At 41.2% G+C, this 24495-nt stretch overlaps 1 protein-coding gene across 4 annotated transcripts in view; it reads right to left on the reverse strand.

Annotated features, from left to right (window-relative positions):
- Positions 1-4332: 4332 nt before the first annotated feature.
- Positions 4333-24495, reverse strand: part of grin3ba (glutamate receptor, ionotropic, N-methyl-D-aspartate 3Ba) — a 108232-nt gene continuing 88069 nt past the window's right edge. For 2 of the 4 annotated variants that reach the window (XM_034858879.1, XM_034858877.1), the window contains exons 8-12: positions 19387-19502; positions 10683-10834; positions 9180-9344; positions 7696-7763; positions 4333-5923 (exon numbers count right to left, since the gene is read on the reverse strand). In XM_034858879.1, the coding sequence (XP_034714770.1) occupies positions 4957-5923; positions 7696-7763; positions 9180-9344; positions 10683-10834; positions 19387-19502 (1468 nt within the window). In that variant the 3' untranslated portion in view covers positions 4333-4956. The remainder of the gene's footprint in view (positions 5924-7695; positions 7764-9179; positions 9345-10682; positions 10835-19386; positions 19503-24495) is intronic. The other 2 variants (XM_034858878.1, XM_034858880.1) reach the window with 2 other exon arrangements.

A 24495-nucleotide genomic window follows, 5' to 3' on the forward strand; every position in this document is an offset into this window, starting at 1 on the left:
TATATATATATATATATATATATATATATATATATATATATATATATATATGTGTGTGTAATAATATACATTTGTAAGACTGACTACTAATTAATTGAGAGCTTAAAAAGAATTAAAATTGTATCACTTTTATGACAAAATAAACAAACCTAACCATCCATGAGTCGCACAAAGACTAATTGCTTAAGTGCTCCATGGTAACACATTGTTATAGTGGGTGTAGATTTACTCATTCAAGAATAATTAACACAGCTGATGTATTCTGGATTGTGTTGCACAGTGCATTTCACTGTGCAACACTATTTGTCTGTAGATGTAGTTGACTATAGTCCTATTTTGAAAAGAAAGGTTGATGTTTTTATTTCTTTTTACCTACAATTGTGAGGTATAATCACAAGTTTTTAAAGTTGAGTTAACTTGGGAGCTGCTACAACTTCTCATCTTCCTCACTAGAGGTAATGCTATACCTTTATCGTGCAACATGCTGATACTAAAGCATTAGTGCGGAGCGGAGACTTTGCCCTTTGAAAGCTGCATTACGCACGTTCTTGAGCTAGTAAACAGATCGCTCACACACTACTAAGTCCGTACTTGTTTTTCTGCTGGAGACCCAAGCGGTGCGTTTCTGCAATACTTTTGTGGGACCAGACTAACGAACGGCTGTGCCTAAAAAATGCAGATCTTTTAGCCCCTTCTGATCCTCACAAGTGCTTTACTGAGCAGGAGCACATTTTCACATTTTTAAAGTTGATGAGCAATGATCATTAACAGGTGTGTTAATGTCCACATCCATCTTAAAATATAAGCTACATGATTTTGCCATGGATATGGAAACCAATGCAGATATAGAAAAAAACTGACATATCAAGGACATTGCTTTCCCTCACCGTACCCATAGGATAGTTAGTTGTGTTGGTATTGATCTGTGATCTATTGCATATGAATGTTTTGTGGTTTATTTGTCTCAGGTATCCATCTTTCCTTGTTTTTGAGGCGGTTTAATTATGATTGGTATTTCTTTTGAATCTTTTTGTGTCAGCAATAGGTACTGTGCACCTTCAAGAACACTTTACTGGGATTTGCCTCTCTCACACCTGTGTGAGTAGTAGTGTTGGGGCAGATGTTTTGCACCTTTGATGAGGTGAGAACTTGGAATGGTTTTGATCTTGCACAATTAGCCAAGCTGCAGTTTAATGTGCACCTAATAACACATTTTACATTGGTGCTTTTGACATTCACGCCAGTGACATTTGTGGGAAGTTTGGGTCTTTGTACTTGCGTATGAAGTGGCCTCGACAATGAAAGTCTATCTGCAAAAATCATTAAAACAACATTTGAGTTAATGACTATGCATTAATGCAATATAATTAGTGGATTAATGGATTTTAAATGAATTTGATTGGGGCCAGATTTATCAAGTAATTGGGACAGTGTGCTCATTGTGGTCACTTACAGTGATCCTAGGAGGTCAAAGCTGGAGTTCTGCATTTAACACTGAAAATATGAGATAATGCAAGTAAATAAGTATATAAATGTTTATTTCAAAACATGAGAATGATCATGATAAAATTCAATAATATGCTTATACAATTTTTCTTTTATAAGGGGTCAATTTAAAAGTATTTGTTTAAATACCCAGTACCACAAGCGCTTTCTCGTTAAAGACCTAAAATATATATTTCTTCCTCATAGACACCATGGCATGTCAACACAACCACTTCACACCACAGCAAAGTTTGAAAGGTTCAAATGTACATCAGAACCATTATAAAGTTCCGTATTAGAAGCATCCCTGTCTGGGTCTCAGACCTGTGGGCTAGGGTAATTCCCAACATCTCTTTAAAGTGTTCTCGCACAAGATTGAGCATCACAATACGGTTAGGTGACACCGCATTGTATAACGCTGGAGGGATTTCATGAAGGCCTCATTTCCCGAGGTCCTCTGCTGTTTCTTGGGAACAACCCCACAAAAAGCTTCTCACATCTGTAATATTTATTTTAGCTGTTTTGTCGGAAATAAACATCAATCCATACACTCTCCATTGTCCATAGCCGCGGGAAGCAGGGAGGCAGCTCCCTCTGCTGGTTGACTGAATGGGAGTCCCACCAGTCAACCAGTCTTCATCATTGACATGGGGGACAAAATTTACTTCACTTTGATTTAGCAGAAGGCAATAACTATTATGCTTTATCTGAGCGGAAACAGAGTGAAAGAGTACATCTATTTGAATGATTAATAATGATTAAAAAAAAAAAGCACGAGGTCTCCCTTATCAGAGGCTGATTCCGATCTGCAACGAGCTAGGGAATTGTAATCAGAGTGAATTCATGCGGAATACAATCACTGAGCACAAAATTGTTGCCAGAATTATGATACGTTCCTTCAGTCATGAATACGTCAAACAAATTCATTCCAAATTGATGGCACTTGTTAACTGGCTAGAGCCACAAAAATAAGCAGATATATGCCCCTGTTTGGAGCCGTTTGGGGATTTAGGTTGATGATTAAAAAGATTCAGGGAAATGACTTTGAGATTTTCATTTTGTTCTGTAGTTTTACAGGACTTTACACAAGCACGTTTGATTGTTAAATTATTCCCAGTATTAACTGTGTGAAGGTGACCTTAAGAGTCACCATCGTTAAAATGATGCCACCGAGACATCAACCGCAGCACTTTGGAAAATGAGTTTTGAGCACTGAACATCAAATAACACTTGCAACTCTGACCCATGTTGCTGAAGCCACTGATGGACACATTAACTGTAATGTAGTCCTGCAAGTACTGTAATTGGATGGGTCGGATGTGTTTCTGCCCCCCCCCCCCCAAAACAAACACCCTATACAGAGAAAGGGCTGAAATGTAAAGTAAAGAGTCCTGGGGTCTCATTTATAAACGTGGCGTATGCACAAAACGCGGCTAAAAAATGGGAGAACGCCACTTCCCACGCAAAGGTTGTGATTTACACAAAACAAACTTGACGTGAGAACGCAAGGCCTTCCACGCAAACTCTGACCCTGCGTAGGCACATTTTGGAGACAATGGGAATTGGCGACGCAGATGGTGAGGTGGTGAACTGACCAGAAAGTACATGTGGGAATAATAATTACTCAACATTTTTTAAAGTATTGATGCCTCACACACATTTTCTCCCCTCCATACATATAAATATAGAATAGAATAATCTTCAACTTTATCATTAAGACTTTAGGATATAATATAGTTCAGGTTGAATCTTATCATATACCTGTAGGTCTGGTATATATATTTTTCTCTGCGAGTAGTCATGATTCAGAATGATTGGGCGTTACTGCCAGGGTCATTAACACAATGATCAGCATTCCCAAGGTGCTTTGTATTGACTATTTATTATTTACGTACATTTGTAGGTAACGTGATTTATAAAGGGAACATTGCTTACAGATGTGAGTAGGCTACAGTTTTGTAAATCTGACTTTTCTTGGCGTACGCCATTTTGGGTTTATGTACACTTTTAGTAAGGCACAGTTTTATAAATGAGACCCCTGATATTTATGGGTGAGAAGTGGTGGAAATGCTAGATCCTACATTTCCCTATGGGATTTTTTTTATTGCACTTGATGTGGAGGAGGGTTAAACCCACTTCATTTACCCATCTTTACGTTAAAGTTCTTAGAAAGTCATGTCGTGTCCAAATGTTTAATTGTCACTAGGGATTATTTTGTTAGAATTGAAGCTCAATTCAGAGCCACAGATGCCATAATACTACTGTTTTCACAGGCTGAGTTGTACCGTTCATGACTACTTATCATTATGTGTAACACTGGGGTTTGCCCTTTAAAAAATACTGTAAGGGAAAACCTTGAGTTATGCCCATCACAACACAAGATAAAATTGAGGAAAACTATTTAAATGGTGTGTTGCTTTAATATAAACCTATCAGCCAAAAATGAGCTGGATGTGTTATTTGGGTCTAAATGGCTTGAATCCATTTTACTTGAACAAACTGTTCTTTGTTTATGTGTACTTTCTTGCCTGAAAATCCTTTTATATGCAGAACCCAAATCACAGGGGACAATTACCCTCTCAAAGTGTCTATCTGGAAAGCGCTCAGTTTTCTGAAAGACCTAGTTTGCTACAAAAACGTTCAAAAATGAGTTTTTCACCAAAGCTGTATTAGTGTTGTAGTGTTAATGGCGGGACAATACACACAATGATACAAAAGGTATCAACACACAAAAGAATTTTTATAAATATTTCATTTAGGGCTGTACCACTCTTTTTTCCCAGTTTTCTCACTTTGTCAGTCACATTATTGGGAAATTATTACTTGAATTATAGAGTCTGAAAATTACATTTTGATCTCGTGCTACTGGCACACAGATGTTGGTCTGCATTTTCAAATAGTTGTGTTTTGTGTTTTTTTCACATTTGCCTAACAGATTATTCCTGTGCTGTTGTCGCTGAAGTCTCCATGTGCTTCTCTGTGTAACGGGCCTTATTTGCATTCGGGTGACAGGCTTGTGTTTTCAGACAGCCCTGATTGGCAGGTCCTCATGCGAACCCCAAGTCTCCTCAATAAACACGGTGGTTTTAGTATTGCCAGATTACCCATAATCCCATGGCTAATCCCATTTTCTGAGTTTTGACTGAAAGTTTTGACTGAAATTATATTGGCTTTCATTCCAAAATATTACATTGCTTATTTATGATTTCATGGATAATATAGACATTTTACAAGATCTTGAATTGCAGTTAATGTTTTTTTAGTTGTGATTTTAAGCGAGTGTGGAAATAATTCTGAGTGTAAAAATTATTAGATAGCAGTAAGTAATGGTGTGAATTAACATATACTTTTTTTTAGCAAGCGTCCCCTAAACTTAACCCATTACAACAAAGCCATCTTCCCACGGCTATGCAAGTACCAACTGTCCTACTCCTTTTGTGATCCTACACACCGGAGGCTTCAGAAAGACAATCAAGTTCCACTGCTTAAACTTGATTGGTTGGCTTTTGTACTCTCCAAAGTGTTCAGAGTGCGTGATAGGTTACTCATCTGTCTGTCCAAGCTAGAAGTGTTCCGTGATTGGACAGTTATGTTTCCAGCCCCTGGCTGGTTGACTCGACTTCGCTCCAAACTGGTGCAAGTGCGTGATTGGACAGTCCTTTCTCCCGTCAAAGTATTAACAGACCGTAACTGGTTGCCTCTCCCTCTGTCCAAACTGTTCACTGTGTTTAACTGGCTGCTTCTCCGGTGCTCCAGGTTCCCAGGACCGCATGATTGGTTAGCCCTCCCTGTTTGTTGATTATTCAGGGTTTGCAGTTGGCTGGTCCTGTCTCTCTCTGGGAGCTTGGGCTGAGTGGAGCTACTTCTGTCTGTGTTAATAGTTTGCATCCTCTGTCTGTCCCTTTCCCTCTCCAGACTGGTATCCCTGCGTACAAGGCCGCTCCTCTCTCTCTCCAGGCTGCTCTGGATCTCTGCTCTCCTGGCCAGAGCCTCTCTCAGCTGGGTGCGGAACGTCTCGATCTTCCCCTGCAGGTCTTGGAGCTCCCCCTCCCATAGGCTGGTCTGAGCGGCCCTGCTCCCCAGGGGAGTGAGCACCAAGCCTGTGGAAGCCAGTGAACAGACGGGGCCCCCGTTAGCATGGAGGCTAATTTGTGGAGGGGAGGTAAAACTGCCCAGCCCCCACCCTCCTAACCCGAGCCCAGGACGGCCGACCATACCAGGTCTGCCGCGCACCGAGGCGGTGTGTGTGCGCAGACGGTAGCTGTGGAGGGTTTCCAGGTCAAAGTGCACGCGTTTCTCCTTGGGCTCATGGGATGGTGAGGAGTTGCAGGTGTCTCCAGCTGTTGTGGAAGCAGGGAGGGACGTGGGAGGAGATGGGGGAGGAGGCTGATGCTGTTTCCTGTGTAGGGTGCAGTTCTCTGAGATACAAGAGGAGGGGCTAGTGAAAGAGAGGAAGATCACAGCAAAGGGCATATATCCAGTGAGATATACTGTGCAGCAGTACACAAGGATGCATTTTCTATAAGCAATCTGCAGACACAAAATATATATTGTTTATATAGGTTTATCAAGTGTGGACTAAGCAGTACTATCTGACAAATGATGATACATATTTTCTCTCTGATTATTATTAAAACGGTTTGCATAAGAATACCATATTATACTGATCCCTCTAAACCAGATAACACAGAGCTTGTCCTGTTCCTTGTCCTTGTGAAAGGTACAGGGTGTTTCTGGGGTCAGAGCAGCCAGAGGAGAATCCCAGACCCAATGAGATAAACTCACAATATCCATGTTGTTATAACTTGGTATTAACATCCACTTTGTATAAAAAAACGGCTGTAGAGAGCTTCCACTTGAGCATTTTCATTACTGTGGTCTCTGTGTATTCTTTATAATGTAATTATTCCAACAATGACGTAACATCACTTGATTATGGTTGGGTTATCTATATGTAAATAAAAGATCTAACACAGTTACTGAAAAAAATCTCATGAGACATGAGACTGTTTCCTTATTTAACTTTCAGCAAGAAAGCAAAAAAAAAAAGTTTCCAAAAGTGTCAAAATGTTCCTTTACTTCAAGAATGTTAAGGAATTGGAGGGTTTTTTTGTTGCAAAAATTCAGAATAAGGGAGAATTTTTGCACTGGCAACATGAAAGTGTGATTTGATTCTAGAAAACGTCTTGCTGCAAAATGTAGTAATTCTGGACACAGCATTGATTAGGGGTGGGGGGGGTGGGGATCTATACAACATAGTGTCATATTTTTTTCAGTGGCAATATACACAGACGCCAAGAATCAATCTTTTATTATATGTGTGTTGGTCAGTTTGTCTGCTTGACAACCCTATTTTGACTTCATCATACTCAGAGTCTAGTCAGAATTTGAGTCTGACACGGCTCCATTGGGCTGTGATTGTGGGGCGTGTTTCAACTGAACCAGGCCTCTGCACTCAATTGGATAGACCTACAACCAATCAGAGCAACTGAGTATGCGATGTGTGTTGACCTTTTGCCGAATCCCATATGAGGGACGGCAAAAAACATCTTTCCGAACGATAAATGCCTTGATTGCGGTTCTGCGTTCCTCTTTTAAAATGAATGCCGTGTCGATATCTTCTATAACAGACGCGATGGAGGAATCTACACGTCTCTATTCTCCCGCGGAAGCAATCTTTATTATAAACAAATTCAACCCAAAAGCTCTTTGGTGACGTAGTTGATCACGTTAATGCTGATCACCTGTCCATCATCGTATAAAGCCCGCCCTGACAATTTGATTGGTCCGAACAGCTCTGGTTTGAGCATAGTTGCTCCAAGATGAATCAAGTCCAGACCAAACTTCCCGAACTCAAATGATGTGGTCGGGGCTAAGTTTGGCTGGCATCCAAGCCACCATTTTTAAGCAAACAATTGAAAAATGTGTCTTTTTAGATAAAGCAGACCAATTTTACTTTTGTAATTAGGAAAAAAATGGAAGTTAAAAAAGGTTGTAAATTGCAATATATCGCAAAATATTGCAATATTTCTTAAATCGAGGAGATATTGTATCGGGACACAAGTATCGTAATGATATGGTATCATGAGGACTCTGGGGATTCCCACTCCTAGTATTGATGTATTTGAACAATCTTATTCTAGCTGTTTCACATGGAAAGTTACAATCAAGTGTGTGGATGCAGACGAAGTCAGTTAGTGACTTCATTACTTTTGGTCGAGGTCTGTCAGCTCCTTTCCAACATCCTCATACGTGGTGTGGAGGGCTCGGTGGATTTTCTGCGAGCAGAGAAGAAAAGAGAACTACGGATTAGTAATTGGAAATTTGTTATCAAATTTCTTAGCTAAGGTTTTAATCAGGAGGGAGCTGCCTAACATCCATTATTCTACCCAGTTGTACAGATCTGTGACAGATATTCTTCGCAAACCCTGCTGTGGTGCTCCGCTGAATAATTTAATCAAATAATTGTAAATTCACTGAGAGACACTTCATTTACGCTTAAAACTTTAAGAGAGGTTAAGGTATCAGTTGCTTAAGCCTTTTTTAAATTTGTGTATCCAAGGGCTTTGGTTAGACTGAAAAAATTATTCAGATAAGGTACGACTGAGCTTTAATTCTCCCTGATGTATACACGTCTGATGATATCTCTGGAAGATGTAGACTTTCACTGTTGGTTGGGATTATCTCCAGGGATTAACTCAGACTTTATCCTTCTTCTAATGGAGCTGGGTTGTGATGAATGCTAAAGGCAGCCCGGGAGTGGATGCCCTTTAAGAGGGATGCAGCAAACAAATGTGAGCAGTCTCTAGTTTGTATCCATTATTCACTCGACAATATCGCTACAGGCACCTCATTTGGTAATGGCTAGACTTTCATAATAAAAATAAAATAAAAAAAGACATGACCTTTAAATCCCCAATTTGTGTTTTGCTGTGGTGTGCATTGTCATAAAGGCACCAGTTCTCTAACAGTCTTATTGCAAAAACAAGCTTCTACTGACCTCTTTTAGTCATTTTTTTTGCAGAATAACATTTTAATAGTGTTTAAAATAAACTATATTTCAAAAGTAAAGCGTAAAACGTGATAAAACACACAATTTTAAATGAAAAGGTACATTTAAGGATCTGTGAAAGATGTTCATGAATCAAGTGTCTCGGAAAAGGAAAACAAAACATGAACACTGCCAATAGGAACAGTTTAATAACTTTTGAATTAATTAACTAATTAATTTAAAATATTTAAGTAGCTTTACAGAGCACAATTTTATAATGAATTAGTTAATTAACAAAGTACTTAATTAGCAATACATTTAGTTAAAACTATTAAAATGAAAAATGTGCTATAACTCACAATATTGTTCATTTTGAAGGGAAATATGAGTTTCATTGTCGACTGTTATTATGAGTTTCCAACAGTAGAGGGCGTAGGTAACCTGTGTTATAGGTGTTAACGCCAGGGGGTGAGGACTCTCACCAACAGCAGCATGCTGCCATGTGGGTGTGCATATGTGTGTGTGCGTGCGTGTGTTTGTTTGTGAGACTGACTTTTACTCATATGCGTGTGCTCATCCACATATAAGTGAGAAGATTACAGTTATTTATCGTGCATCTTTTCTATGTGTATGTGTGTGCATGACAAACTATGCAAGTGTGTGAGAGCTTGCGCGTGCATCCGCACACGATGCATTGGCTCACCTGGCTGGTGTGCAGCCAGTACTGCAGCGTGTGCGTGCGCCGGAGCCGAGGGATGACCAGGTGATAGAAGGTGTGTTCACCTGCCAAGGTCAGCAAGGCTCCACCCACCCCCATACACAGCAGCACAAACAGGCCCGAAAAATGCTGGATCCCCATCTGTAGAGTCTGATGGGGCGAAGGCGGAATGAAGAAAGAGAAAGAGAAAGAGAAAGAGAAAGAGAGAGAGAGAGAGAGAGAGAGAGAGAGAGAGAGAGAGAGAGAGAGGTTGAGGGAGTTACACAGATTAGCCAAAACCTAAGCCGACACAGAGGAAAATACAGAGATTGATGATTTGTATTTACATAATTACCATTTAGGCCACTTTTGTGAGTATGCAATTGATATTCTGCTGCTGTCTGTGTTTAGTTTGTCTGTGTAAGCCCACGTGAATAGAAACAAAGTAAAGAGGGCGACAGCGTAAAAGACATGTTTGGAAAGAAAAGGATGTGGAGAAAAGAAAGTCATAAAGAGCTGAGGGGGAAGCAAAACTAAGAGTAATATAAAGAAACGGGAGCTACAAGGGAGATGGTAAAAAGAGATGCTTAATTGAAAAGCAGTTTGTTCCCATTTGGTGCGCCCACATCCCCCCCCCCCCCCCCCCCCCCCCCCCCCCCCCCCCCCCCCCCCCCCTCCCCCCCGACATAATGTCTATCTCTTATGAGGCTTTCATGGGCCCGGAGGAAGTGGAAGAGACAGCGGCAAGCTTTTCCAATACTCTCTAATCATGTTTCCTTCATCCGGCTCATTTCGGCATTGCCTTCGATGTCAATTAGCCCCATGCTGACTCAACAAATTCATCAGCGACATCAGTGACCTCATTTTGCTCCCAATCCAGAGGGCAAGATCACGCTAACGCCCACATTGTTTGAAAGCACTCGTTGGGCTTCAAATGGGACAAATAGTAATAACACCCTGGCGCTGGGTGCAGTCGAGCTTTTTTTCCATTTTACTGGAGAAACCTGTGACTGTGTAATTGCGTTTGTTGCTATAATACGATTCAACTTTGAAGTGGGATTTAAAAGGGATGGCCAAAGGGAGTTGAAAAGCTCTACTATTCACAAACAGGCGATATAGATAGAGACAGAGTGCGCTCTGTCTAGAGATCTGCAGTTTTCTATCCCCCCCAAAAAAAAGTGAAAAGAAAGGGAGCGGGGGGGACTAAGCTTCGTGCTTCAGCACACACAAGACACACATAAGTATTGCCACTTAGAGACAATACGTGCCTGTAACTCTGGTTAAGGTCAGTGAATAGACCTGAGCTTATGTGATTGTACGTCTTTGTCTGTCTGTGTGTGCGTATATGTCAGTCAGTGTGTGTGCATGTGTGTGTGTGCTTAGCTGGCAGGCAATCCAGTCAGTGTCCCAAAGGGAGCCTCATTTATAGGAGTACAGTGGCAGAAGGCTTTGCTTTACACACCGCACACGTACACAATACATGAACACACTCTCTCAACAATGACTTACCTCAGTGACCGCGAAGACTCGCTTCCCACAGGGCACAACCTTATACCATTTGTCATGTAGCATGTCCATGAAGCCTTCAGACTTGTAGCGACTCACGAACTCTGACACATTACGGGTTAGAGGAGAGCCCTGGGGCAGGCCTATACCGTAGCCTGAAAGAGGAAACACATTCACACGGTTTTTATGCATAGGAAACCACAGTCAGCCGGGTGTGTTTAGCCAAAGGGCAGATGCCTTCTGGAAAAAGAGATTTATGGGTTTACAGATATCAGTTGAAGTCAGAATCAACACTTTTTACTACCAGGTGCAGTGCATAAAACAGTGCACATTGTCTTTTTTTTCTTTTTTTCGGGGTAGTATCTGTGTAGGGAAACAACACACATAACCACCAAAGTTGATGGATGTGACACTCATGGTACAGAGAACACACAGTAGTGCATCACATTCTGGTATTAAGCTGTCTTTTCCTTTCTTTATTACAGCTTCAGAGGCTTCTCACAACAAAACAGCAGGCATATCTAATGCCAGGATAAGCCTGGAGGACAACTATCAGCGTGGTGTCTTTGCAAAGGTAATGCCTGATTAGCATTGAGCCAATATTGTCCTTATTAAGTGGTATTAAGGTATTGGCCAGATGTGACCCACAGTAAAAACAGTTAATTTGTTAGTGTGGCTATAAAAATTCACTGTTCCCGCTATCAGGCTGCCACAGCACCAATCCCTGGCCTCATGTTACCTTCCAGAAAAATGAGTCCAAAGAGAGCTATGCCGTGAGGTTTACAAATCTTTTTAAGAGAGGTACCTTGAGTTTAGTTATTAGAATTGGTATCGGGAGAGAAAACGATGGATTAGTGCTTGCCTAGACGAGAGATAGACTTCTGGGATTAATGTCAACTTCTAAAAAGACATCTGAAGCATCATGGAGCACACTATAGACGTTTTCCTAACTGCTTGTCTTTCTGTTGGAGCCTTGTGAGGCATACAGACACTAGAGTTGTCCTGCAATATGAAACACTTCACAAGATAAAAATGACAAATTGCCAAAGTGCCCGAAGCTCAGTCCCATTCCCAGCATCCCACATCTGTCAGATTTTTGGGCTGACATCAAGTGGTCTCCGGGGTTACAGTGAGATCAAGATTGACTCACCCCCCTACAACTGAAAGAGTGAAAATATGCTCATATTTTATCTGACCGTGCTCCTTACAGGTAGTTATGTTCCCGTGGGTTATGCATTCACGTGGCTGGGGTCACCCTGTGATGATTTATCAGTGTAATATAAATTGCTTCTGTGTAAAGGAAAACACTATGTGGGAGGAGTTGGTTCAAAATTCATTTGAGGAAATGTCAGTTATTTATTGTTTCTGTTCCGGAATACATATTTTTTTCAGATGAACAAAATACTCCCTCCTTTGTCACCACCAGTTTATATAATTTGTGTATTTTTTACTTTCCTGTGTGCTGGATTATTATTAATTTCTTACTTGACTACATTTCTTTTAGTCGGGTCCCTTAGGCTTGCCTGAAGAATATTAAGTACATGATACTTCAAATTAGTTCAGCCATCAACCTATAAAACATGTTTTATTCTATTTTTACTGGCAGTTTTATAATATACTTTGACAGAAAATATATAATCTGAATGTGTTAAAAGAGAATATCACGCCTCCCCAACTATGGACAATCCTCTGTTGTCAACACACTTCAAGGTTCCATAAAAATCCCCCACACAGCATCCAAACTAATCAAACCTCCTACCTCTCACCTACCCTGACCTCATCACACCAGCCATCAGTTGCAAAACACTTATTGCAGTGTATGGCACAGAGCATCTACTCCACCCTCACTATAGACTCATCCCCTCCGGTTACAGATACATACTCACATTGCTAGACCTATCTCCACAGCGCTGTGGAGTAAGGTCTGGCTACTTCACAAACTTTCTGGGGTAAGAGAAAAATAAAACTGGATTTGCATTTTTTTTCCCAATCCCAATTGTCTCGGGTGGCGCAAAACTATGATTACTGGGCTGCATCTCATAATCCTTAAATTGCCTCCTCGAGTCCTCCACTTGCCTCCCTTCCTCAGGTCTTAGTCCATCCTACCGAGGAGGCACAAGGAAATCACGGGAGGAAAGAGGCAACGAGCAAATGTGTTTTCGAGGTATGAGACGTCCTTTCCTCTGAAGCCTCACATGACTTTGTCAGCTGTATTGGCGGAGTTAGCTATCCTCCCCTTCAGCTCTTTGGTGATCCCTCCTCGATGCTCGCTCCTCAGCCCTCGGGGCAGAAATAAGAGCTTTGAGAGGGCCTTTACGGAGGAGGGGCAGAACAACTTCCGGTTCAGCCAAGGACCGGGGAGTCCAGGAGCTATCAAATAAGGGTTAGGAGATGCGACCCAGGTCTCAGGAAAGAAATTGCTTTAGTGGAACATTTGCACCCCGCAAAAGAAAACACGACATACAATATAAAATGAAGTTAACTGTTCACGCAATACAGTAATGTGAGCTATTTAAATTAGCTGGATACATGGTTAAACTTCATTTGCTCTCACCAGTGTACCGCCGCGTGTGTCTCTTCGGTAGCAACGCCAAACGGTCCCAAAACATCCCAGTTTTTTGGGGTCTTTTTCCCTTTATTACAGCGACAGCGCATAGACTGGCAAGGGGGAGAGAGACAGGGGAGGACACCCAGCAAAGGGCAGCAGGTCAGACTGGAACCCTACGCCGCTGCAGGACTCAGCCAACAGGGGGCCCACTGGGTGAGCTAAAGGCCGCCCCATTCTTGCTAAATCTTTACAATCATTCCCCAAAAGAACTAAGCAGGCCTGCCTTGTTGCACCTTCCTCATTTTCTTTCCACTTTCAGCGTGTAACTTGCTAGCTTGAAGCTTGGTGTTGTGAGCTGAAGCGAACAGAGTTTGAGAACGGCAACGCGCTGAGGCAGGAAGGCGAGGGACTTCAAGCGCCGGACGTCAGGCAGTTATCATGGACATGTACTTCCGTTGATCCAGATACACAGATACAAGACTGAAGTTTTGTACAAAGGCCAGTTCAAATCCATTTCCAGGGGAAGTTAACATGACATTAGAGCTCTATTGTGGATCATTTTCCTCTGTTGATGGTGTTCCTTTTGCAATTACTGTTCAATTATTGATGATTATTGTTGATTTTTGTACATAATAACATAAAACAAATTGTTTTTATACTAGTTGTTAGTTAAATGTATATAGATTACTATCATGGTTAGCTCCAGTGTAGTGGTGTGAGAATTCTCTTCAAATATCAGAGGAGAATATTATATTATTGACAGCTGCGGATATTGATTGCTTTGCCCAGTGATGTTTGCATGCAATAAAATAATGTGCAATTAGAGGCCCTGGCGCTGTCACAGATAGGAATGAAACTACTTCAAAGACATTTTAATTATGCAATGAGTAATGCAAATCATTGTAATAGCACATTAAATATTAATCTGTGCTTGATTTGTAGTAAAGGTTTCACAATCACTTGATTAGTATTATCTTGGACTTCCTTATTTCGCTCTTGTTAAAAGGTGAAACACAGGAAGTGAGGGGAGTAATGGCACTAGAAGCAGCAATAAAACATACTGCAATTCAATTATATAACCACAATATTTTTAATTAAGTAACAGTTCTAAGTACTTTTCCCACCGCTGTTCATTGCTTTAATTTCAAATGCGGCACATTCATGTATCATTACGTAACTTGAAAGCTAGAGATAAATGCTAGCGTGCCCTTCCCAGACTTGGAAATTACATCTGTTTTGTATTTCAGTCCCCGTTTCTGCAGAAACAAAATGAGAGAAATCTGTCCCTCAGCTTTGGATCAAAAGAGGACATGTATTGCTTTACAAGGCCTCCTGGGGTTGTTTGTTTCATTTCATCTGTACTGCAGTGAAAGACGGTCATTCCAACAGGGTTTTTGTGTGTGCGGGACTGCCACGGACTTGGCAGCTGTTTATGTGCGTGTGTGTTGGCTGTCAAGGTGTGTGAGCCCGATGGGGGTTGTGGACAGAAACAGAATAGCAAAGGTTCATATTACTGTCACAGTCTGCTTCCTACATGACAAAGACCGTCTTAGCTTTCCACCCTTTGCATTCGGCCTCCTTTACCTTCCCTTTCTTTCCTCTTTTTTTCTTCCTCCTCTTCCCGTGTCCGAGGTCATTTCTCTCCCACCATTGCCGCTAGTCTCTCCCACTGTCGGTGCGCTCCTTATCTCTGTCATCCCTTCAATCCCGTTCAATTTCTGCTTCACTCAATTCTTCTCCTTATCTTTCGGCTCTCCTCTCTCGAGTCCTTTGCTTTGTCTCTGTACGGCCCTCTCCTCGTTCTAACACACCCCCGAGCAGAGAGACAGACGTTTTTCTGTCTCCATCTCCATTTCTTTAGAGCACTCAGTCAAATAGTGAAATACGAGTGGGCAGCCACTTGTCATTTGTTTTGATTCTTACCCCCAGACATCCTCATATTCTGGTACAAGTCCCAAAGCTGTCAGTCAAATCCCCCACACACCTACTCTCACACACACCTACACACACACACACACACACACATCAAGATGTATTCCAAAACACTTAATATAGGCTTGTAAAAAAAGAAGAAAAAAATGTACTACTACTTTTCAAACACAGATAGAAAGTGTAACTGTTTTCAAAAGCAAAAAAAATGTGTGATCTTTCATAACTTTAAAATGAATTTCTTTGGAATGTGACTTCTTTATGATCTCTTAAGCACTGCCTTCGTTTGTGTTTTGTGCTGTAGTTCTAAAGGATTATCTCATAATCCAACACTAGCAAGTATTATTAAAGTCTTTTTCTTGTACTTCTTTTCATAAAGTTTGACTTTGTGAATGTAGAGTTCCATTGGTCTTCCATTAATTGCTGCTCGAAATGTAAAACACGCATGATCCTGTGTGCCAGAGAACCCCCTCCCCTCTTTTATTGAATCTGGAAAATGTTAAAGCTATAATGATTTAATCAGTGATAAAGCAGAGCCGAGGATCTATATTAGCGATTTCTATCATATCAAGACGAATGACCAGATTCACTTTAAACTACAAATGTAACAATTTTTCTGCTCTTTGATGCGTTGTCCTGTTTAATTACAGTATGAACGGTTAATGATATTGAGCTGTTGGCTGATTGGTTGGCTCGACTTCTGCTTAGAAGTTATTGTTTTTTTCAGCCATCAGTAGCTGTTGGTTTGTACAGGAGACATTTACTAAAAATTGTAATATGAGGTTGCTAAGAGATTTATAATATCCATTATTCAGTATTTTTGATACAACGCCCTGCCCAATAGGTAAAATCTTTTTATTGCGTGTTTTTTTCCGATCAATAATCCAAAACAAAAATATATCCAGTTCACTATTTTCAAGACAGAGAAATGTACCAAATCTTCCCAATTGGGAAACTGAAATGAGGGATTCGTTCTGGCGTTATAGCTCAAAAAATGGCTTAATTGATGAGTTGCTTATTAAAAATAGTTGGTGATTAATTTCAACGATCGCATAATCGATTTAGCTCTACTTAACTTGATTTCCTTTAACCGGTGCCTTCTGTGAGGCATTTGTTTTTAGATGGAGGCTATCTTACTTTCTAATTCAACTCTTCTCACACACACACACACACACACACACACACACACACACGTCTGTACGTTACTCCTGCCAGACGTGAGCTATCCTGGCAACACACTATCTCCTCTGCCAACCTCATTTTGATCTTCAGACGTGCTCTGCACTGCTTGATTGAGCGTGTGTAGACTTCTCATGCACACACACACACACATAAACACAAACAAGCAGCAAGTGGCTGCATGTTCGGTGGCAATATTATTAATGGGGTTTGCCTAGGCTGTCTTAAACATCTCCCAACAGCACTCAGTGAAAACAGACGCACGGCGACACCCCCCACACCTCTCCACTTAAGAAGCCTGAAGATTTCAGCAGCAGCCCCTCGCCTACAGCGTCTCCAGTGTCCCAATTCCTCTCTCTCTCGTCTCCTGTATCTCCTCACCGCAAACCGCTCTATAAATCCTGCCTGCATCCTCACATGGACCAAATAACACTCCCTCTCTTTTTTCCCTCCATCCTTTCTCTCTCTCTCTCTGTCCATTCTTCCCCCTCCCGCATTCCATCTGCTTGGGGTGAAGGTTTGTCTTGATTAGGGAACTCTGTTGGCTGCCTCTTTTATCACTCGCTGTGCAGGAAGGCGCAAACTGGCAGTGGGCAAATGAAAGCCCTCTATCTCCTTCTTGTGCTCAACTCCCACCTCGCTCACACCCCCTCACTGGCTCTCCCTTTCTTTGCCTTTGTCGTTCTTTCTCTTACTTACTTTTCCCATCTCCTCTCCTCCTTCTGTGCTTTTCCTCTCTCACATTTCCTGTCTGGGCCATTTCCTGCTCTTTCTTCCTCTCACCGCTCAGACTTTTTGAGTTATTCACTCCCATCTCATTCTGCGTTGTAGGCTCTGGGGGCTAACCAAAGGCAGCTTGGATTCCTCGCCCGCCTTTTCATGTAGACAATGAACCAAGTAGTCATCAAACTGACCCACTCATTGCGATGAGACGTGCTTTCTCATCCTCATAATCACAAGTAATGCTGCAGCAATATGTCTCTTGGCTCATTTTGTCTTATGCAGTAAAGAAAGCAATATATCTCCAGTGAACAAGAGTTGTACAGTGTGTAGGAAGCATGGGAGTGGGGTCTTTCTGAGTTCACACTTTGATTGACAGAGAAATGGTATCTTAAGTTAGTGTTTGGTCCCATGTGGCACCCGTACTATGTCTGCCTCAGAGGTGGAACAAGAAAAGAAAAAGGCTGAACTGAAACAAATACACATGGAAGTGCATACAAACGTGAAATATGCATGCCCAAAAACGTACATCAAAGCCAGGCCCGAGTGCACACACTCATTCTATACCTGTAAATTCCTTCCAGTGACTAAGCTAAGTTTGGGTTAGAGGTTAAAAGCTTGATGCATCCAATAAATTTGTTCCGCCAGTGGAAATTTCCCTTCAAAGTCACCTTCGGAAGGCGTGCATGTGCAAATGACATCTGACTAGAATACAATAAAAGAAAAAATCGCTATAATGGCTGGAACCTATATTTACCTCAATGAAAGGCACCACTGGATCTTTATTAGAGCGGAGACATCATTTCTTTTGACAGGTCAGCAGCCTTTATTTGCAAAAGGGATACAATTCACCCTTTCAGTGAAAAACATCCCACTGCTCATATGTATTCAGTTCATAGCATACACAGATCCCTAAAGGAAACTATGTCTTCTACTACTTTCACTGTTGTCATTACTGCTGCTACGAGACATACTAATGTACATCTGGCTATAATGGTAGTGCACAGGAACTTATCTATTTAGCAAAAAGTAAATTATTACTGGCAATGTGTCATTAGCTATAAACGCAATGGCAATTGGTCTCGTAAAAGTAAAGCAACACTTTTGTCAAGCAAGTTGGAGTTACGTTTGCAGAGTATGATGAGGATTTCATGTCAGTTTTTTGCAGGATATTGTAACTGAAGCCAGTATATCTACTGTATGTAGGTCAGCATGTTCCACTTCATGCAGCATATATATTTTGGTTTGTTTACAGTGCTAAACTTGTATGAATTTAGACTTTTTTCAAAAGTCTAGTAGTACACATACACAAGTTGTAGGCGTAGAAGGAGCAAAATGAGGAAAACGAAGCAAAGGTGAACTTTGTTAAACATGAAAACGTGACAGCAGTGTGAGATTCCTGGCTCTGTGGCTCTGTTCATTTCCCCGTGCTTGCCATGATCATATGGTGATTTATTCTGATAACAGAAAAGGAAATGACTTTGGTCATCCCACTGAAAGTCCAAGAAGCAAAACAATTTCCTTCAAGAATAGACAAACACATTTAACACGCCAGGATGCAACCACACACCCATAAGCTCACTGATTCATGTCAAAATCTACAAAAAACCTGAATATTTTAACTCCCTTTGTGGATCATTAGCTGCTTTTTGATTGGCAGTTGATTTGTATCCATGCTTCATGACTTTGCTGCAGTTAATTTGACATGTAAGTCTTAAGTCCAAAGTTCTCTGACTGGACATTGATGTCAATAATAGATGGTTAGGTACTTTTACCCTGCAGTGTATGAAGTTCATCCAGTGAATCACTGTGTTATTCTGTCAGTCAACTGTATTTGATCTCCTCTCTGAATGTGTGTGAGTGAGCGTGTGCATAGATGCTCCCTCGCACATGTGTGTGTGTTGCTGTGCACGCTATAAAAGTATATATAATTTATAGTGTATGTTTGTGTCTGTGTTGGAAGAATGTTGCATTAAAGAAAGCACTCTTATACAGTATGCCTTGTTTGCACAGGTACTTCTACAAGTGTGTGAGTGCATGAGCAAGTGTATGTTTATGTGTACAAGCCATTTTTGGTTTGCTTGTTTGTCTGAGAGTACTTAATCTCCAGCCATCTAGAGTCAACAAACAGGCCCCCGATTTGGCAATTTGTTTTAGGATAAGACTGCATTTTAGGGTGAAGAATAAAGGGAGGGGTCAGACATGTGAGCCCAAAAAGCAACACAAACCAAATTAGTTTATAGATGCTGTTTGCCATCAGGAAATAACTGCAAATCAATACAATGTCCTCACAAGTAATATAATCAAGTGTGCGTGAGCCTGCATGCTCACCTTCAATAGCGAAAGGCTTCCCCACAGTGAGTAGTTTGCACTCCGCGTCAATGGAGACCTCAAAGTCCAACAGGGCTTTATCCATGATGAAAGCATCCAGGGCAGGAGGATCTGTCCTTCACCACCAACACACACGCACACACGCACACATCACAGGAGAGAGAGTGAGAGAGAAGCATTAATTGAAGACAACAAACCTTAAACTTTTGAAGACCTGTAAATCAGATTTAATGCATTCTCACACTCCCCAGTCCAATGCAGGCACCCTGTATTTAGGTATATCATCCTGTTTTGTCATTTATACAGAGGATGAGATTAACTGCTTTCTAATACACTGTGTAAACACATACATCATTACCTAAACCAACAGCCTCTGTGGCAGACTGATAAGGCATTATACACACTGCCGAAGACTCTCCTACTCGGGCTTTATCGATCCAATTGACCCTAATAGACCCCTAATTATAGACTGTTCCTCTGCAGCCACTGCCGCTGACGGGATATAAGATTCAGGTTACACAACACACATGATTTAAATTATATATGTATAACACACACACACACACACACACACACACACACACACACACACACACACACACACACACACACACACACACAGATAAATAAGAAAAGATGCACATTTTTTGGTCCACGTTTTTGACTTTTGGATGCCAGCCATCCAAAAGTAAGCACAAAATACATACTCACACACACATACTCACACACACATACTCACACACACACACACGACTGATCAAATCACCTGAAACTTCTTGTTATGCAGGATGTTTAATGCTAAACAAAAGGTTGACTTTGCAAAGTCAACCTTTGAAATGGCTGTTTTTCTCTGTCTAAGCCTGTCACAGAGAGGACAGACTTCTTTTGGAACTAAAGAAGGTCGGAAGTAATCGTATGCCGGGCCTAAGGATAAGTGTGACGTGTGTGTGTGAGTGAGTGAGTGAGTGAGTGAGTGTGCATGTGTATCGGCCTTAAAGTGTGCATGTAACCAAGCCTGTGCGTACGTATGTGCTTGCATTACTTTGTCAGAGCCTAATCATTGGAGTTCATGTGCAGCTGCATGTGTAGCCCAGGGCGTTCTGTCTCTCCAGGAGAAGGCTTTTGAGTTTTTTTTTTTCCTTTAAGATTTGAGTGCAGTATTGGGGTCAGTAGTTTTGCCAACACAGTATTTTACTGCCTCACTCCGGTTCTCTGCACTGCTGTGACTTCCACTTCTGCTTTGCCTCGCACGTAAACAAACTCCGCCTTCATCTTCCCTGTTCTCATCCTCTTTTTCTGAACAAGCGCTTTGTATCTTCCCACCAGTATCACAAAGTCAGCACATGCACTATCTCAGCATCTCTGCGGGTGCTCTGTGGAGTTGGCATTGTGCTTGAGAAGCATGCCTGGTTATAGCTGTGCGTGTGTTTGCTGTGTGTGGTGCACAATGTCTCTGTACTTGGATAAGCCAGGATAAACACATTAATGCCAGCATGTTTGAATTCCAATGGTGAAATTGTCACATATAATCATGTGCTGCCCCTAAGTACCTTTTTGAGGTACTTGCACTTTACTTGAGTAACATCCCTTCAATTTTAATTTCTACTTCTACTCCACTATGTTTTAGAGGGAAATATTGTAGTTTTTACTTCACTACATGTATTGGACAGCTTTGGTTATTAGTTACTTTATATACTTTATATCGTAGGCGGAGTTGATAAACTACACATTCAGAGTACAATCAAGCTGTCTCGGCATCCTTTCGGTGCGCCAGCATGGGAATGTAGCAACCGACACCAGACACCGCAACTCTGGTATATTGAGAAATACAGAGAGCACCTTGGAGGTGATAGGCTTAATCAGGGCTTAAATGTCACAGACGTTCATTTATATGTAAACACTTTTTACTTAAATGGCATTTTCATTGCAGGACTTGTACTTGTACTGGAATGTATTTTTCTATATAACTACAATTTACGGTAACAGCAAAATACTTCCTCCACCACTGCTGAATTACAGCAATGTATTATGTGTCCCTCTGTTAAAGTTCACATGACCCAAAGTGTGGGTATAATTTAAGTTAATAAAGCTGGTTATCAAAGCTATTAAAAGAGAAGGCAATAAAAACACTATTTTAATTATAATTTAAAAAAAGGACAAGTGAAATTGAAATGTGTTTCTGCTCAAAAATACAGACTCAGAAATGGAACATACTAAGGAAAGCTCATTGTGGGACTGGCTCTAGCGGCTGTAAACATTTCCTTTTCCAGCCTAGCAGGTGTGCTGCCTACTGCCATTTTTATTTTGCTCTGCAAAAAACTCCAGGGTATAAAGGAAGCCATTAGATGCCACATCAATGAGAATGACACTTATACCCCAGATATGCTTAGGCTATTGGAGTATCCTGATAATGTGTTTACATGTGAGAACATTAAATCCAGGTTGCAGATACTTGGATAAGCACTTACTTTGGTGTTAAGAACCCCCAAAATATGCTAGTTGCTTTTATTCCAGTAGAAACCAGGGCACTGTGGCAAGGTTTGTGATCACTCCTCTACTCGAGATGTGAAGCAGTTACTTTGTTAAAAATATGACTACAACGGATGTATAGTTATAATAATCAACATGCACAAATGTGTTTCAAAGTTTGGCCAGTAACGTGAAGGATAAATGCATTGTTGATGTTGTCTTCCATTACTAGTGATCGGATTGAGAGAGTAGAACCAGCAAACCTTTCAAGGCAACAGAGCTCAGGCAGCCAGAAACCAAAGTGTTCATCCTGCTGAGGTTGGTCAAGAAATAGTCTCGCTATGCCGGACCTTCCTCCACAGCGCTGCGGAGGAGGGTCTGGCTAGTCCACACAGAATTCCGGGATGGGAGAAAAACATGCTCTGCTTTGTCGAATTTCTTTAAACCAATCCCAATCATGAGTGGGACTGAGCTCCGGACAGAGCCACGGTGCTGCTGTAAAATAGCCACGGGAAGGAACTTGTTTTGGTGGAACGTGGACGATTTAAGAGCTGTTTTAGTCGTGCAACAGAAAACTCGGATTTGACAGATATTCTAGCTAGCTGTCTGGATTTACCCTGCAGAGATCTGAGGAGCAGTTAACCAAAGTCCTCGTAAATTCACCAGAGTGTAGAACGCCAACACAAAGAAAGTGGAAGGTAATCCTGCCATCTGGCGAAATTTTCTGGCGGCAACAGAGTAAAACCGGAAGTCGAACATTGTGGATATACACTAGTCAAGAAATGACAGATTTGCTAGAGAGTTACGGACATGTCATCACTTACAATCACAAACCTGAATGATGTAATTGTCAAATATACAGGGAGCTGAAACAACAGGTTACATGCTTATTATAAAAACATAACAGAGATTGTGTGCATGCAGACATTCTCACATGAACTAGTAACCCCACCCCAAATCTCGACGCCCCAGGTTTTCTGTCTCTCACGTCATCTTATAGCAGTCTGCTAACCCTTCCCAGAGTCACAACTGAACTCAGAAAGCAGCATTGAGTTACTGTACTCCAAAAAGCTGGAAGCAAACTTTCAGAGGATGTGAGACTTGCCCAAATTTGTATTTCCTCCACTGTCTTTGAATGAACCATAACCACTCTCTGACATGCTGAACTTTCTATTTATTTCTCTGTTGTGTCTTTTTAATTTCTTAAAAAAAACAACGTTCCTTTAAATGTGTGTTGTTTATGTTGTATTCAATATTTGAATGCGTTATGTAAAGTGCTTTATACTGCTTCTGCAAATTAATTGTGTTATATAAATAAACTCGCCTTGCTTTCCTGCTTTCATCTACTCACAATCCCCATTCGACACCCCATTCATCCATTCATCAGCCTTCATTTCATTAATATTGTCCCTGGCCCTCATTCATCTCTACATTCAACACTTTTAATGAACAAAAAAATGTTCCCTCCAATGGCGGATGTAATTTATGCAATTCATAGGCTTTCACCTCACTTACACCTTGTGCTAAAATTTAGTGTCTACAGATAAGGAAAAGCTCATACTGACGCAGGGTGTAAATTATTGCAGCTCACAAAGTGATAAGAATTCGATGGTATCTCTGTCAGACGTAAAAGCAAACAGCGTGTTCAATATAAGAAGAAAACATCCACAGATGGGTTTGACACAACATCAGTGCAGGTGGAGAAAGATCAAAGGAAAAGCCAAACATAAAACACAAATTACATAGAGCTATTGCACTGATGTTAGACAGAAATGTCAGATCGTATACACAGTAAAAACAGCCTCCCTGAGCTGGAAACCAGAGCCTCCAAAATGTGAATTGAGGATGTCGTTGGGTGCCACGTTCTGGAGTTGGTACACTGACATTTGATGTCAGTGGGGAAGTTTTCATTAAAATATCTGATCCAAATCCGATTGAAGGGCGTACAACTATTGATTCAGATAATGTGCACATATCCAAAGAGTTCTTACATTATTCACTCTACGGTTGACCTCCAGGTGACATCATGGACACAATTAACTATGAACTGTTCTAACGGATATTGGATAAACAGCATTCTTATTAAGGGCTGATTTTGGTCAGAATTACAACAGGTTCTTAACATTGTTATTAAAAAGTAATTAAAGGCATGAAATGGCATGAAAATTTCAACGACGCGACCCGATACCGGATAAGCGAACGACGATGGATGGATGGCATGAAAACTTTAACAGGTTTTAAACATTAATATGAGTTCTGTTCGCCAGCCTATGGTCCCTCCGTGGATAGAAATGGTGATAGGTGTAAACCGAGCCCTGGGTATCCTGCTCTGCCTTTGTGAAAAGGAAATCTCAGATGGGCCGATCTGGACTCTTACCTCCCCTTTCTGTGCTTTGCCCGACCAATGAGAGAGACAGAGATATCATGGCTTCCAACGAGAAAAGTGGCAGTTGGTCAAGGCCAGACCTCCAGCCTCCACTATGCCGCCCCCCCCTCGTCTGCTCCTTAAAAGCTACAGACTCAGAAATGTTACATACTAAGGAAAGCTCATTGTAGGACTGGTTCACATGGCTATAATTTTTGGAAAAGAGACTTCAGATATGGTATTAGGGGACCACTAAGGTCTATATAAAAGGATCC

The sequence above is a fragment of the Etheostoma cragini genome, chromosome 20, assembly GCF_013103735.1.
Source record: "Etheostoma cragini isolate CJK2018 chromosome 20, CSU_Ecrag_1.0, whole genome shotgun sequence".
In the NCBI taxonomy this organism is placed as follows: domain Eukaryota; kingdom Metazoa; phylum Chordata; class Actinopteri; order Perciformes; family Percidae; genus Etheostoma; species Etheostoma cragini.